General features: G+C 41.1%; 1 protein-coding gene across 7 annotated transcripts in view; it reads right to left on the bottom strand.

Moving 5' to 3' along the window:
• The window catches only part of anks1ab (ankyrin repeat and sterile alpha motif domain containing 1Ab), a 40770-nt gene that overhangs the window by 11076 nt on the left and 12357 nt on the right, over window positions 1-17337 (bottom strand). For 6 of the 7 annotated variants that reach the window (XR_007886352.1, XM_051413671.1, XM_051413670.1 and 3 more), the window contains 6 exons: window positions 15460-15532; window positions 9551-9666; window positions 5311-5409; window positions 4318-4464; window positions 1886-1993; window positions 936-1106 (listed from right to left, as the gene is read on the bottom strand). Coding sequence is in view for 6 of the 7 variants with exons in the window: in XM_051413671.1 (XP_051269631.1) it covers window positions 936-1106; window positions 1886-1993; window positions 4318-4464; window positions 5311-5409; window positions 9551-9666; window positions 15460-15532 (714 nt within the window). In the remaining variant the exon portion in view is untranslated. Of the gene's footprint in view, window positions 1-935; window positions 1107-1885; window positions 1994-4317; window positions 4465-5310; window positions 5410-9550; window positions 9667-10364; window positions 11486-15459; window positions 15533-17337 lie in introns of those variants that run through there. The other variant, XM_051413675.1, reaches the window with a different exon arrangement.

Below are 17337 nucleotides of genomic sequence, written 5' to 3'. Positions count from 1 at the left end.
CCTTTAATTGATAGTGACAGCTGAGTGACAGGAAAGGGGGGGGGAGGGTTTCATTTATTTTATTATGTACACCTAGCTAAAACTAATCAGCCTAATACGACAGTCCTACAATAAATCCTACCTTCATGAAGGTTATAATGTTCAGTTTTTGTTGAAACTGTCAATTGCATGGTCATTTTGGAGGAAGTAGTTTGTGGTGCAATTTTGTGTCTAACCCATCAGGTTAAATAACAGAAACACCTTTCTGGGTAACACAATACAGTTTTAAAACTGAACATTATAGGATTTATTGCAGGACTATTGCATTACGCTGCATTAGTTTTAGTTAGATGCACCTAATAAACTGTCAACTGGAGTATATCACATAAAATATAATAGAATTTCTGGAAAATCAATTGAGAAATTGTAGATAAATGGATAAAATATCAGACAGGAATGTGTCTTTTTGGCTAATCCAGCAAATTAAATTCTTGAAAAATCAAAGTACTTCATCAAGTTGACGCAAAAATGAAAGACCAATCGTTCCATAAAGTAGTCCAGCTCATTGATTTCCAACATTGTCCTCAATGGTCTAGTCCATCCAGAGATATTAAAGAGATAAACTATGGTATGAATGATATAAGTGATTTTCTGATAGTAGACAAATTCTTATTATCTCACTGTACTATATGTGTTGTAAACATATTCCTGAACCCAAATTACTCCTTTGCCATTTTCCCTGGTTACAGTCCAATGTTGTTGTGCCCACTAAGACTGAACTCAACCAGTAAGTTTAGTTTTACATCCAGAGCAGCTCTGCATCTGACTACAACTCCTGCAACATGTGACAAGACACCCCAACACATCTAACTTTGTTCAGCCTCCTCCTCTATTTTTCAGCTAAAAGTATGACGGTTTCCCAGAAGACGATAAAAGCGAAAGAAGGTGGAACTCACTACAGAGCGCGGCCTCTCACTATATGAACGCAGAGAAACACTACAGTCTTGTTCAACTCCTCTCCGCCTCCGGTCTGACTCTGTCAAGGGCAGGAGCATGTCCATGGAGCGACTGGTGTAGGGGTCCATTTGACTGAGTGGAGATGTGGTCTGGGACAGGAGGTCATGAAACTGCCATACACACACACACACACACACACACACACACACACACACAGCACAGCACAGCACAGCACAGATTAATGATTTGACAGCACTGCCTACATGGGCTGGTTTCCCAGATCTACATCCAAGCTTAATCCGCAACAAAAGAGCCTCTTCCATGGAGATTCTCAATTCTTTTTAGCCCAGTTTAATCTGCCTGGGAAATCAGCCCTGAGTATTTAACTGTTGTGAACATAATGATATTGAAGAATCTCATTCCAAAATTAGATATCCGCAGCTGAAAAAAAGGAAGAGGATCCATTTTCTCACAAAATAATGTTGGCATAGAAATAAAGCTTGCCATGCAACGTTGTTTAACTTCCATCTTGAGCTCTGTTTTTATTGTTGCTCAATAACTGGGTGTAATCATCTATCTCGAGCACTACAACAACAAATACAAACAAATGTGAACCCATTTTAAATTAAAAAACGCATTACGTATCTTTTATAGACATCACTGACACTAATTATGGGTTACATTGAGGGCATATGCAGAACTACCTTGCTAATTGGGCATATTTAAGCATACCCAATATATTTAGCAAATTAGACGGTTAAATAGGACGGCGGTTAAATAGTACCACTAACAATGCTACAGTCTCAACACTTTTGGTGCTTTAGAAAACATCTTTCTTGTTCTATGTGTTGTATTTTTGTGGAGCAGACATCAAATCAGAGCCACCTAATGAAGAGCCAGCAGGGAAGTGCCTATAATATTTGAACTGTATCAGTTTCACCAGTCTTACCATAATTGGGGACAGACGACGGGACTTAGTCGGCGCCTCCTCGTAGGGTCTCTCTGCTAGAGAGGCAATGATCCTCTTCCTGTGGCCCAGGGCACCAATCTTAATAACCTAGAGAAGACAGCATCAGGGCACAATATAAGGAGTGCATTGTCACATCAATATCTCAAACACAAAAATGTATCTAGGCTAAGCTAATAGAGATGTATCCAAAATACACTGACACAGAGTTAGTGGCATGCACCATTCACTGGCAGGCATCCACAGGCAAACAGAAATGACTCTCGTCAATAATTCAGCCTCAATCTGTTTTGCCGTAAGCTTAAAGTACAGCACTGTCTCCTTCCCGGGACACTCTATAATTCAAGATCCATTTTTGGACATAGTGCTAAAATAACAGAGGAAAATTTGGTGATTTTTGGGACGATAACAAGTAATATGCAAACAAACAAGTGATTTTCAAACAACTGTAATACATAGATCCACTTCATTTGTCACAATTAAAATACATGTTTTTAATTTACAGTATCTTAACACAGCAAGTTCACCTGACACACGTCTATCCATAGTATCTATGTCCCTTTAAACCTTTTACAAACGCAATATATATACCAGCTTGTGTTGCTAAAACCCTCTGAGGAGGAACCATAGGTTAATTTTATGTAGTCAAAACTCATTATCTTAATACTTTATATTTGCATAATTGGCTATTAACATTCATGCTCATCCAGTAAAGGTGGATGTCGAGTGATTAATGTTACATTTGCAATTATGTTGCTGGTACAAAATACTCCGTAACAGGCTCATACGGTTCTTTGTCTAAAGCCTTCAATTATTTATTCAGTGAGAGTCGGAGGCAGAAGAGGCAACTGGTCTGTCCTCTGGATTTCTGGTGATGTTGTCATTATTCTCATGTACAGAATCCCAGTGAGACCAGTGTGCATGAGGTGTGTGAAATAAGAGGAAAATTTAAATAGTGAAAAAGAGCCTTAGGATTGTATGGGAATTCAAACCAGCTTGTAGATCAAAATGAGGGTTGATACTATTTGCTGTAAGATTCTGAAGAGGATGTAGGAAATGTAATGGGCAAAGCGAATTCTGCCAAGATGCTCAGAGGCAGTTCTGCTACTCTGCACACTGAAAGTAATGTGCCCTGCTCTCACACCCATCTTTCTGTACTGCATCGCAGTCTGCTGGACACAATCCCTCACACACTGCATACAGTATGTTTGGTACAGTATGTTTGGCTGCTGCCTTCCTGCTGCTGCTGCTGCTGCTGCTGCTGCTACTACTACTGCAGCTGTTGCGGGTTTCTGCCATTTTGCCCCCGCTGTCATTGTGTTTATCACAACTAGCCACACATAGAAGTGCTGTGATAAGTGCGAAAAATATGATCGCCGAAAACATGCTCATCCTCTGCTCCCACACTGCCTTCTGTGAGTAAATATCAACCATATCAGATTATCTGTGCGGATTGTCGGCCTGTCTGTCATGACATAAACAATGTCTACATGATTAGTTATTGCTACTGTATCAAGGACAAGGACAGAAAATGTTAGCATTGCTGTGGTGTTTAGCAGTGTTTTGGCAAATTCAGTTGGAAGTTCTAAGTCCAATGAGATCTGCAGTCAATCAACTCGTTTACAATACAAACCCCCCCCCCACTATGATCAATACAGCAAATCAAAAGGATGGATATAACATCCCTGTAACTTAAAACAATGGCTAATTGCGAACCTTCTTTGGTTCATATGAAAAATCCAGTATTTCACAATAAATTAAAGATTAAGGGAAAGTCAGGAAGTAATTTTGTAGAAGACAATATGTTTTTTTTCTTCTTTTCTATTCCGTTAATCATCATGCAAACCCTCAGATTTATTTTAGGAACCCTTGAGGAAACCACTGCTTTAGTCTCAACACACACACATCTGCACAAACAGAGACAAATCAGCATCTGCACACATGTTCAACCAAACTACTACATGTGTTTCTCTTTGAGCCCAAAAGAAATTAGTCCTGCTTTGTAATAATAAATTATCATACAATGTTACAATATTTCCATAAAGATTAAACCAAATCATATACTTCCCTGTCATCAGCCACCATATTGCTCCATAATTTACATTTTATCTGTTAGTTATCTACTAATTACTCAGTGATGTTTCTGCTGTAGTTTTATGCAAATGCTTCCACCATCGAGCACTTTTGTTATTTCAGCATTGCATTTTAAAGTGCTTCTTAACCTCAAACCACCACACGATCCATAAATCTTTTGATTCTGTGAGAACTGATCCAGAATGTCTCAAGGCCATCAACACTCTTTGGGTCTTTGTCAAAGACAACGTCAGCTTCATCAATGTCCTGCTCACCCGTCATCTGAAAGCGGCCAAAATCTCAATTGCACTTGATAAATATGTTAAAAGAAGGCTTCTTACATTGACAATCTCCAGTTCCCACAGGTTCTTAACACACTCCAGTGTGCGGTAGCCACTTGAAAGAAAGTTGGGCAGATATTCATGCAGGCCGAGGCCATCCAGCCAGGAGGCAAGAGATGTGCTGCCATCACAGCCCAGTGCCTTAACCTACAGTGAAGGGAAAGACATGTGTAAGTGAGCAAGTGCTGTTACTTTGTACAATATATCCATCCCAGCCATGTGGCTCAAGGGACAGAAATGTCAGTCAGTCAGAGGTCTGGTCCCCACAGGATGACTTTTCATGTAGCACCACCAGCTGGTTGATTACTTTAATTAATTTGGTAATCTGAGTAATATGTTGACAACCACCAGGATACATTCCAATAACTTTTATGACCCCCTGACTTTTCATCTGGATTCCTCATGAGATCAAAATTTGGCTGCATGCAAATATGCTAACAGGCTAACCTGAGATGGTGAACATTATACTGCTTAACATCAGCATGTTAGTATTGTTTCTGAGAGTATGTTAGCATTTACCTTAAAGCAACACTGTGCCTGTGTATAGCCTTACATAACCCCCAGCATGACTGTGACTGCGACACATTCACATGCTTGGACACATTTTTTCTTTGAATGAATAAGGGTTTTCCTTACTTTGCCAGATTTTTCCAACTTACAACCCATGTGCAGCATTTTCCTTAATGAAATCCTCATGTAATGCATTTCAGGTTACTACTTAAAATTAGAGTTTGTAATAAAAAGCAATGCATAGTTCAGTTCAATTTTTAATAAGTTAATACTATTACCATCATGAACTTTTGACTTATTTGCCCCTAAATCTTTAGTGTGTCTATCTCTGATAAAATTTTTTATAATTTTGATTGGAAAGTTTTTGCTTATCTACTATTTTTTATCAACACACTGATATTTTGATATTTTGACATTTTATTCGGAGACACTATTAGTCGCTGTCTTTCGTCGGTACTGAGGTTAAGTTATGATGTTAAGTACCTTGGGCAAGCTGCGTGCCGCATGGAGGATTTTCTTTCTGTGTCCTGGGTCAGTGATCCCAATGTCTCTGAGATCCTGGTCCTCCATCACGTTACTTCCCTACATGTGCACAAACGCAAGAGATACACACAAATAAACACATTCACACACAGGCGCGCACACACAGCCATACTCATACACACATGCAAGCAAACAAACACACAAGCACATACACATGCACAGAGACAATACACAATATGGACATACAATAGCACAAAACATGAACATAAATCAGTAATCCATTATACGGTATATTAGTGTTACTTATGAATGCACTTAAAGACCACACACACAGACACACACACAGCCATACAATTATACATAAAATACACTATACTGACATGTGAAAAATAGCTTTATAAGAACATAGGTCAGTAAAAGTAACATGACTTGTTCTACACTGTATCTAGTGGGGCAAAATTGTAGCTGTGCAAACACATACTTGCTCATGACATACACACACATGCGCACACACACACAGAATATGCACATCTCTGACACAAGCAGTAACAGCAGAGTGGGAGGACAATGAAGTCAAATAAATTGTGCATGCCAAGAGTAATCAATCTGATCGGGTGCGACTCAGAGGGAACAAAGCCTTCATAACTGCAGCAGCATCTACAGGATCTCTTTGCTGCTGTGTTTCATTGAGGGACACTAAACAGTCCAAGAGGAAACGAGAATATTTCACTACAGTTTGTAACAATTCCTCAGTTTAGGATGTAGAAACAATGAACAATAATCGTTTTCCACCTCCTGAAATCTTGACTGACAAGCAGATTCTTGTCTATTTCATGTAGCTGTTCATATTTGCGGCTCCAGCTGCTTTGTCATCTTATTCCGGTTTATAGGCAGGAATAAAGATACACGGGGAACCTTGAAAATGTGGAGCTAAGCGTTTTTCCCTGTGGACTGCTGCAGATTGATTCTTCCTGGCCAAGAATGTTAAAATGTTCTGTAGTCTTTAGTCAATCTGCTCTTACTGGATTGGTTTCAGAGCACAATGCAGCAGTATTCACAGGCTTGTATCAGGATGCAGTTTGGAGATTACTCACTGATCGCAAGAATAAAGGTCAAAATGAAGCGGGGTCTGATGTAAGGGAGGCCCAAAATAGATTCTCCACTTTTATTAACACAGTTTGAAGTTTGATGATGCCCCGGGAGACTTGGCAAACTTATTATTTCATGCTGCATTTAAAACATGTGACGGGAATGTATGGTTCAGTTCTTACATAGCTTATGAGCTATGGTAGTTTGATTTAATCTGATACGACTTGCAGATGTAGCCATGGTAGGAGTCCTTCATCTCACTAAATGCACTCAGTTAATGCAACAGTGAATTAGAATTGCTCTATTTCTATGCACCACAGAGGAATTGTTTTGAAAAATCCAATTTTGTTACTTTTTCAAGAGTCGGCAGGCGTAACAATAATCTGGCAAAGAAAGAAGACTCAATTTATGTGTTACAATATGTATGTTCAGCTCTACATTATAACATTTGAGAAAGAGGGGGCTGCAGAGTCTGATGCAATATTAATGCAGTTAAGATGCAACGTAAATGCATGATGGGGAACTTCTAAGATGTTTCGCACTAGACATTTTGCCTCACTGCCACATTAGTTTGGACATCTGAGCAATGAACCATAACCGTAGTCTAAAAAACAGAAATTAGGTGGAATTTCTTTGACTGACAACGAATCCCACAAACAAATCCTGACATTCAAATTCAGTTAGATTGATCACATCTGAAGCAAGTCTGGCAGAATCTAAAAGGGCACAATATTAAACATTCACAATGTCTGCCTGACTACTCTGACCTTTCCCTTGTTTGCAACCTCACTTCCTTGTAAATATCCATGGGTAATTTGCCTTGTGAAGCTAATGATTTATCTCCTTGATGCATCAAGTCCAGCAGACACATTAGTCGTGGCATGAAAATGAACATCAGAATGACTAATGACCCGTAGTCCTCATCACATTATATCCCGGAAATCTTGAACATTTTGGAATCTTCCAACTCAATAAAACAAGAAGGTTTCTTGCTTCCTTTTTACTACCACCTTAATATCAATACACTAGTGTTACATAATGATATACACTGTGAGAATTATAGAAAGATTTGTCTGCAAGTAAAAATTTAAAACTCATTCTTTAATATCTCTCTTTGGTTGCACTAGGCTATTGCAGCTAATGTTGAAAATCAATAAGTAGAACTGATTTATAGCTATATTGGATTTATAGGATTTTTGCATCAATTTAATTAAGAGCTTTATTTTTCAGGTATTTTACTAGAACAGTAAAAAAAAAAAAAAAAATACAGCATTCAAATTGAATCTAATATATCATATCAGGATGTTTATCATTATTGCAATATTATATTGCACATGCAGATAAGGATGGTTCGATACATACCATTTATAATTCGATTCTAGTCTGTGACCTTTGTAGAATGCCATTTCCTACCTAGCCATCTCCTGTGATTTCCAGTCACCTCTCGAATGTCTACTTACAAATAAAAGCATAAAATATCCTAAAAATACCTACATACGCATCCTTTAAATTAGTTTTCTCAAGAAACTGTGACCACAAAATGTACTGAGCCAGACATTTTATGGTTAGTTTTTTTTCTGTAATGGCTAATTATGCAATCTAAATAGCCTCAAACATATATTTCTGTGCTGCAATGTCTAGTTACTCATTATCCGCCATATACGGAACACCAACATAACCGCAATACACCTGCTGACATATCAGCCCGGACGATTTATCGGTCTAGTTGTAACCCATATCACACACACCTACTCTATTCCTTTTACTCTGGCTATATTTTTTGACTGCACATACTACTTCAGATTTGTTGTCACCTCATGAACAAACACAAATCTGAGCTTAAAGCTTGTATCTGCACAGCACCTCATAGTAGGAGTAATCACACGTTCATAAGGACTCCCATTATGTTGTGATCTCATGCCTTACCAGAAAGAAAAACAGACCAGAGAGCAGCAGACCTCAGCTGGAACACTTTGTGAATACAACCACTTTTCCTCTGAGCTTACTGGTCTCACTTAACTGAGCTCAGCTGTGACAAACTGATGTAACATATAGCCCATAGTGCTAATGCTGCTCTGTGGCATGAGAAACGTCCACGTTTACCCTTCGGGCCTAGTTATTTACAGTGTAGAGCCATGTTTTCCAGAGTAACATGACCAGGGAACTGAAAACGTAATGGTGTTTTCTACAACCGTCGCCAAATGCAATATGGAGTTCCTTTGCAGTGTTCTTTATGTGTAACACAATAACGCTTTTAGCCAGACAGTGAACGTCTTTTGAGCTGCAGTTAAATGAACTTATCAATATGTAATCTGACAAAAGCGGTTAAAAAATGCAAAACACAGAGAGACAAAATGTGTCAATGCTTTCCAGAAACACCATCTGTCTGATTGTGTTTTTTTAAACCATCACAGTAGATAAATCCTATAGCTTTTGTCATTTACTTACTGGTAAAATAATACATTTGTAACCAAAATAAATGTCTGCATGCAAAAATGTGTTATTAAAATCTAAAACCAGGAGTATACAGTATATAAATATAGCATTAGAGCATGCTACTGCAGTGTAATCATACATTGTGCCGCTACTGCAAGACCGACTCGTAAGTACCACAAGCAGAGCATAATGGGTAGAGGATTTAGTGAAATTTGGCCAACAACCATGCAAAGTGTATTTAGAATAAACTATAGTGTGTTTAGACTGAGGTTTGTCCAAGTCTATCTACACAGGGGTCAAGTTCAGTGACTGTAAATCAGAAGATTCAATTAAGGGGGGAGGAGTTGGCTTTAGAATTGTACAGTAAATGAGATAACACGAGTGGGAATGCTGGGAAAAGTTAATAGGTTTTGGTTGTCATTTGTCTTGCCATTGGTGACAGCCCATATTCTTTAAAGGGATTCAGTGTGGGGCCATAAATCTTAGCAGGGTCATGCATTGCACAGAGGTGAAAGGGAGTTATGAAGGGGAGAGGGGAAAGGGGGGGGAGAAAGGGTGCAGGGGTGAAAAGGAGAGAGGAGGGAGTGAGTGGAGTTACTGGGAGACGAGCAGAGTGGTGACATAAAAAGACAAATGCAGCTAGGTTGACACAGGGAGAGACAGAGTGATGTAAAGTGGAACCGACCCTTGAGATGACGTGCTGCAGGTGACTCACCATGAATCGTAGGTCATCGAAGCCATTGAGCAGAAACTTGCTCTCGTACTGCGGCAGCCCCACGTGCTCCAGCCACTCTCCAACCGGCTGGTCCAGGGCTTTACCACAGGCCCCATCTGCCGAGAGAGGGAAGCGCTTCAGCAGTGAGAAGCCGTTCAGCCGGTAGCAGCGGCACTCAGAGGACGACACATGGCATTGCCACATCATCCTCGGCCAGCAGAGGCAGAGCCGAGTGCAGCAGCACCAGGCGGGGTGGGGGGGAGACAGGGTCCAGGCCGGGGGTGAGGGGCTCCCAAGGTAAAGGCGGGGGCCCAGCTAACTCAAACACAGAAGGAGGGTAGGAAGTGCTGCAGGCCCAGCTCAAGCCCTGCAGGGGACTGACTAGGCTAATATACACCCACTGGTGCTAGTGTGACTGACTGGAAATGTCAGGCGAGGGTGGAGGTAGTGCAGGGAAGGAAGCCCATCTGAAGCTTGGTATTGTTAGTTATGTTGGACTGAGCCACTACGGCATCTTCCAACAAACAGGGTTCACTAAACATTCCTTTAGTGATCAGATGAGCGAGTGTAAAAACTAGTGCCTGGCTAGTCTGAAAACATAATAATACTAAATACTACACGTCAAGAGGCTAAATAATTTTCAAGCTGAGGGAAAATGGAAATATTTATCACTAAATCAGACATTTTCATACATCACACATTATTTACTCTGTTAAAACTATCCCCGTAATATTCTAAAATCAGAAATAACTCCATCAGGGAGTAACACAGAAATATTCAGTTCCCCCAAAATGAATTTGTCTTCACCACATACTTGTAAAGCTCTGGCTGAGTCCCATGGCTTCATTGGTCAACCTCTTTGAGAGCTAGGACACGGCTCATACAATGAAGGTAGCAGCATTCTAAAGTACTGTTGAGGTACTCATGTTATTTTTGATCAAGGAATACACATTTGCTTAAATAATTCTTTTTCGTCTTTACTCCAGAGCCACAAGGAGTATGGTCAGGTAGATATATTGTAAATCCTACATCAAAAAAATAAATGTTGGCTTAGGATTTCCACAGTGTGCTGATTCCAAAACTCCTCAATTCATAATCAAATCCAAGTAAAGATTCCTTGATAAAGCTCCAGGTAAGCTGTCTGCCAGTGCAAAAAGGCTCAGTGTCCTTGGTGGTGCCAGTGCTCCCTGTGCTGCCCAGCATTCACACTCTTCAGCAGGCTGCTGGCTGTGCGGCTCCGCCAGAGAACGTGCTTCTCATCTCTCAAAGCAGTAAATCCAGGTTCATATCCTACAGACGGCAGGTGAGCCTTTTGACTCTGAAGCGAGGATCACTGCAGGACCACAGTGCAGGTTAAGCTAGCTCCTTCCTGAGGCAGGCGCCCCCCCACTCCCGCCCCAGCCCACCTGGTTCTTCTCCTTGCTGGGTACAGCTAGCAGCCTCTGTGCTCAGGGCAGAGGTTTGCTGCATCCCCTGCCTGTCTGAGACATGCAGGCAGCGCAGATGCAGTCACAGCAGCTGCTCCTGGCTCACACACGCTACCCCTCACTGCTCACAGGGCATAACGTCCTGACGCCGGCTACTTCTGCACAGGAGATCACAGATCTGCCTCAACCTCAGCCACTGCTGCCACGTCCTTGCAAACATCCACGACAGGCAACAGACTCAGTGATCATTCCCCCTTCTCATCCAAGCAAATCCCTCAAGCTCTTCTTTTTAACTCCCCCCCTCCTCGCTCTCGTCTCTCTCTGCTTTCTTTCTCTCGCTCTCGATCTCATAGCCCCATTCCCACACTGTGTGATCGCACTGCAGGGCTGCCGTATGCTGCCTGATGAAGTGGGGTGCTGCTCCACGTAACCACCTCTCTCTCTCCCTCACTCTCCCACTATATCAATTCCCCTCCCTCTGCCTCTCTCTCTGTCTCTCTCCCTTTCTGGCTTGCACTCTCCCTCACTCCGTCTTGCTCCCCCCCTGCCTCTCGTTCTCAAACACACAGACACTTTCTCTCTCTTCATCTGTCTCTCTTCCCCTTTCCCCTTCTATCTTGCCCCCCTTTCTTTCTCATACAAATGCACACATACTCGCTCTTCTCTGTCTGTCTCTCCCTAACCTTACCCCACCTCACCCCCGCCTCTCTCCCCACTGCACTGATTAGAATTGCACAGAGGCACTCTGATCTTGCCAGTGCAGAAAGGACACCACCATCAGAGGCAAGGAACAAGCACTGAGAGCCCCAAATCACAGTCCTTTCTGCAAAGAATGACTAGAATGTAAAAGGATGACATAGAGTCGATCCTCTTCTGCAGGAGCAATGCCAAATTTTTAGGCTAACATGGGATATTCAAACAAAGAGCCTCCTCAAGCCCCTGCTTATTAGCAGATGGCTTTAATTCATTTACATCTTACTTTGATGATAGGACAAGGGGGGGCAGCATTGATTCAAGTCAGCAGAAGTCTCTAATGCACTCGTACAGGAGAGGGAGAATGGGAGAAGAGAAGAGAAGAGAAGAGAAAAAAAGAGAAGAGAAGAGACACTTCAAGTCCTCTCTTCTCCATCTCACCCAGTCATACAGCATGACAGAAAAAAGGCAAATTCCATTATGTACTTCCAGATGCTCATGTCACATCATCCTTTTTTAGTGCACAGCAGAGGCTACTTACAGGAAAAAGCCTGGATAAACAAGTGAGATGATATAAAATTTAGATAGAATTTGGGTGAAAAAGACACACACAGCACCATTTGACTATGCCTACACAGGGAGTGGTAGACTTTAGCACCCACCTATGCAGGGGTGCTCACTGCGTCCATCACTGGTGTTATCTGGGTACAGCTGCAGGCGGAACGTAATTATGCAGGCTTTCAAGCTGCTTGCAATCACCTCACACATTCCCAAACGGGTAGTCAGCCAGTCAGTAAGGCAGTCAGGGCAAGGATAAGAGGTTCCAACAGAGGGAGGCAAAGTGAAGGGCTATTGATTGAACCTCCTCCGTAATTGGCCGCCTGTACCCCTGTTACTCTGGCGTTAACGATCAGGTAAAAGGCCAAGTCGGGTCTCCGTGACCCGTCAGTCATCCACAAGGACCAGTGCTCATCATTTGTTATCAGGAAGAGAAGCTGCTGTCAGATTTGCCCTGACTGAGGAGAAAGATGATGGAAAGAGAGCGCGAGAGACAGATGGGGAGAGGGAGAGAATGAGCAGGAGACAGATAAGAGACAGAATAAGACTAATAAAGGAGGAGGCGATGAAACATATGGGCGAGATAAGATGGTAATAGGAAGTAAGAAGGATTGATGTGGACTAATTATGATTCACTACGAGATCCCTCAACTCCTCCTCCTTCTTTACTCTTTCCTCACCCAAGTCAGCTCTTACACCACAATATCCACACAAAGACTGTTAAAAATACCAGCCACCCCATCCAATTACTTCCATTCATTTGGGACAGCAACACCTCCCACAGTAGTAGGACCTAATTACTGACTGACAGAGTATCCAATGCTCCTCCGTGGGGGGGAACTGGGTCACTGTCTTATCCCCTGTTAAACAGGCCAAGCTGTCAAATCTATCCAAGTGTGTTTCTGTACGGTTTGAGCGCTGCTAGGTCTAGACTTGGCTCCAAGGAGCGCCAAGAAAGACCTTTTTACAGCAGAGGAGGTAGAGGTTGTGCCTAGATAAAGCCGTGCCTCTTTATCAGAGCAGGAGAAAAGCACTAGCTTCTTGTCAACACACCCAAGCGCTGAAGAAAATGAGCCGCAAAGCTGAATTAATTCAGGGAAACTGAAGGCGGACTCTTTTCCTTTGAACGTCAGAGTGTGCCTGTACACAAACCGAGCCGATGCCTCCTGTGTGCTGTTAGCTGAGCTCTCTCTCCACTCCCTCTCTCTTTTTAAGCTCATTTACTCAGTGCTCTCTTAGCACACAATCGAGGCACTAGTGATGGGCACACACAACACAAACAGCCTCATCCTTGAGCACGCAGAATGGCACAAAACTGCAGGGTTGGTTTTCCGCTGCCACAAAAATCTGATGTTCCAAAATCTCCTCCTGAAGACGAATTGGCCGTCCGGATTTGAAAGGGGAAGTATACAAGGAAAAGGTGTTTTGAATAGAAAAGGGATAATTGATAAGGTTTTCCCATTTTTGTCACAACAGAAAGATAAAGGTAGAATGAATGAATGACAATTTAGGTTTCCATCTTTGTGCAATCCCCCTTATCTCCTTCTCTTCTCTCTCTCTCTTTCTCCCCCTCTTCTGATGATGAGTCTGAAGGGTACTTGTTTGTTTCCTTTCATTACATTGTGGAAATAGAAATATGACCTCTTTACCAACCGCCACGTACCAAAACAGCAACAAAACCATCCTCGCAACCTCCAGAACGACTTGTGCACAATCTCAGATTAAAATCGGGAGAAGCGACTGCATGACTCAGCTGAATCTGGGACACTTTCAGCATGCTGTTCTTCAAACAAGGCCTATAAATAGCACACACCTATACGTGTAGAAGAAAACAAACAAACAAACAACATATTTTCTCTTACGTAATGTGAAATAACCTCAGGTCTTAATTGTTGGGATAGCAATTAATCTAAGAATCCTTGGGTGTGCTGGAAGTCAAGTTACAATTAAAAGCATAAATTCACACAGCAGTGGAAACCAGCTTTGCTTTAGGACTGAGCTGACAATATGCACTTCCTTTTGGCCTAAAATAACATTAACAAAGGTAAATGATTTCATAAGGCTTGTGTATGGGGTTAAAAGCAGCCTGGAAGTAACTGATTAAAATTGTGTAAAACAAGGGAAGATTAAGATGAAGATGCTGAATAATAGTATGTCATAGTAATGATAATTGGTGTTGAACTTACTATTTATTTATTTTAGTTTTTATCATCAGTTTGAATTGTTTATCAATTTAATTCCCTATTCATGAACAGTAGATGTTTTGTATTGTCAGATTTAGTTTAATTGGTTGCACTGGTCAAACACTGACATGGAGGGTTAAATGCTGGTGCAGCAATAAAAGTCTTAACTCTTAATTACAACATAATTTCTTTTCTATTTGTGGCATCCCTACTTTATACCCTTTTGTCACCACCACATGACCATTAATGTCTCCCTCCTGTCTTTCAGTTCTGGTGGTGTTACACATTGCTGTGGTCAGCAGATTGTTAATCCAAGAAACAAACTAGAACATAACTAATGAAAATATTTATCTTAATAAATCTGCTGAGACTTCTATAAGGCGGTCTTGTGCCCCAGAGAAGCTGTTACACAATACTGTGTGATGAAACCACCTTATGGCGGAGTATCTAATGGAGGTGGGTTTACACTGTATTAACTCAGGAGAGTTATCTAAACAAACTGAGCTGATGCCAGCTGGCTTCACCCTCTCTACTGCCTGAAGGACACTTAATGAGGTGTACTATCAATTCAAACCCTATTGAGGTATACAGTAACTCCAGAAAAAAAATATGACAGTGAGGGGAATTCAGAATTATATTTCCCATAAAGTGGAAAGCTTGTGTGTAACATAACAACAATGATGTGCCAAACAAATGCCAGCTTCAGTCTCTATCCTACATCTTTTCTGAAGGTGTGTTTGAATACTGAATAACAGCTCTCAGAAAAGCTGCTCACAAATGTAATCACTTATAGGGTGTAAAAAGTTTGATTGCTGCTAACATTACATATAATTCCAATCCAATATCCTCTGCTGGACTATCATCAATGCAGCCAAGGGCTATTAAGAGCTTTAGAAATGGTTAATGAATAAGACTCACTTAATACCCCAGACCCAGTTGTCATTTTGCATTAACCAACCAATAAATTACACACCACATAGTCATGTATCTGGAAAAAAAAAGATAACCCCTCCATTCTCCATGAATTAAAAAGGTGGTGAAGCGTTACCTGAGCTTGGTGTGGGCTGTTTCTTTTTGGACGTTTCAATGCCTGCTCCAATCAAGTTCATGATCTTCTCAATCTGTTAAAGAGAACAAACATGAAACTGGAGAAAACAATCACCTTTGCATTTACTATTGATGAATAACAATACAGAGCAGTGCAGATCTTACGTTAAAATTATTTCAGTACATATCAGCCTTTGCCATTAATTCAAAACATGCATTAAAATCTGTTTAACCCTCCAACATCACACCGTAGCCAAACCAATTACAAAACAGGGACACTGAAGGAGTAGCACTGGGTGAGCAGTTAGGACAGAGAGTTGCTGCTGCTGGGAGTATTGGGAAGGAGGCGGACTGCTTTGCAATGATGGATTACAAGCAACAGTCCAACGTGGACAGCAATTCAATGACTAACCCACCACTCAGCTAAAACACTGCGGGGTGATGAGGTGAATTACAATCTAGAAGCTTTTGAAACTCCAAATTATTGAGTCCTATAGGCAGTCCTGTAGCCAAGTCCAAACTGCACAAACTCATCCTCCAGAGATTCAGATCTGTTACTGACTGTTCCTTTGTGAGTATTTGATTGCCCTCTCAGACCTGTATTATTTAAGCTTCACAGAATAAGGCAACAGCTTACTGCAAGGTTAAGTGAGCACAATGCTGCATGCAGGAGATTACAGAGCAACTCAGAGAAGAGTTGTTTAGGGGCTTAGAGCCAAAACTGTTTATTTAAGTAGTCTCTGACTTTCCAGGAGCGACAAAATCCATTTCCAGGTTGTTTGCTTTTGTTTATTTTGCTGGATAACTGAACAGTAAATAAAGTTCCAACAAAGTGCTTTGGTGCGCAATGTAATATGTCATCAAGTGCTGCTAAAAATATAATCAGGACAACTAATTACCATTGTTTAGTAGCTTTATCCAGACCTACAGTTTATTAGACTATCTATTAACATAAACCCACATACAACCCAAAATGTAAAAAACCATAATCTAGAATTGTACACTCATTTAAACATTTTAATACCTTCAGACAGAGCCCTGTTTCTAGTATTTATGCTAGTATGCTAAGCTTGACGGCTGCTTGAGAGCGGTAGCAATTTTCACATCTAACTCTGAAGAGCAAAGTCAAAACACTTAGTTCCCCAAAATGACAAACTATTCCTTTAAAGACAACAGCATGAAAATTGAATAAGATGGGAGCATTTGCAGCAGGTGTGAGAGGACTTGTTATTGTAATCTGTCCCTCCTTATTAAACATTCAAATACAAGGATTGTATTTCACTGACTTCATTAAGCTCAATTGGAACAGACATTTCATAAGAACCCAATGTCATATTTCTTCTATATAAATATACAGAGTGGTATATCTGAGTCATGATATCCCAGCTAATGCAAACAGTCTGGGACTTACCATATGCACTGCATATCTGAATAATAACATATGTACTGCATATTTGAATAATAATCACTCATCGCTGGGTAAGTGTAAGCAATTTGTCGACACACCACACTACTTGCTGACACTTCATGCTTCAAAGACAAAAGGACCTCATGCACAGAACAAATGCACCATTCAGGCTGGGGTCACCTAAAAATTCTTCATGCGAACGATTGCAAATCAGGCTGGGAACTATATTTAGAATCACTAGAGTAGTCTATTCACAATCGGCAATGAAGATTTTTGTGAGCCTGAAAAGCTGATTCTGCTTTCACTAGTGACACCAGAGACACAGCCAGGCTTATTTGATGTAATATTTAGTGTTTGAAAAAGCCTTATGCACTTCGCTAGTGGCATCAACACTGTGGAAAAGCCTTGATTCATTTGGAAGTCAGGCACGTGGGACGCATGGCATATGCCTCCAGCAATACAGACCTCACA

Source organism: Dicentrarchus labrax, unplaced genomic scaffold (assembly GCF_905237075.1).
Source record: "Dicentrarchus labrax unplaced genomic scaffold, dlabrax2021, whole genome shotgun sequence".
Taxonomy (NCBI): Eukaryota; Metazoa; Chordata; class Actinopteri; family Moronidae; genus Dicentrarchus; species Dicentrarchus labrax.
Note: the sequence above shows the minus strand (reverse complement) of the source record. Positions and strands in the feature narration are given on the sequence as shown.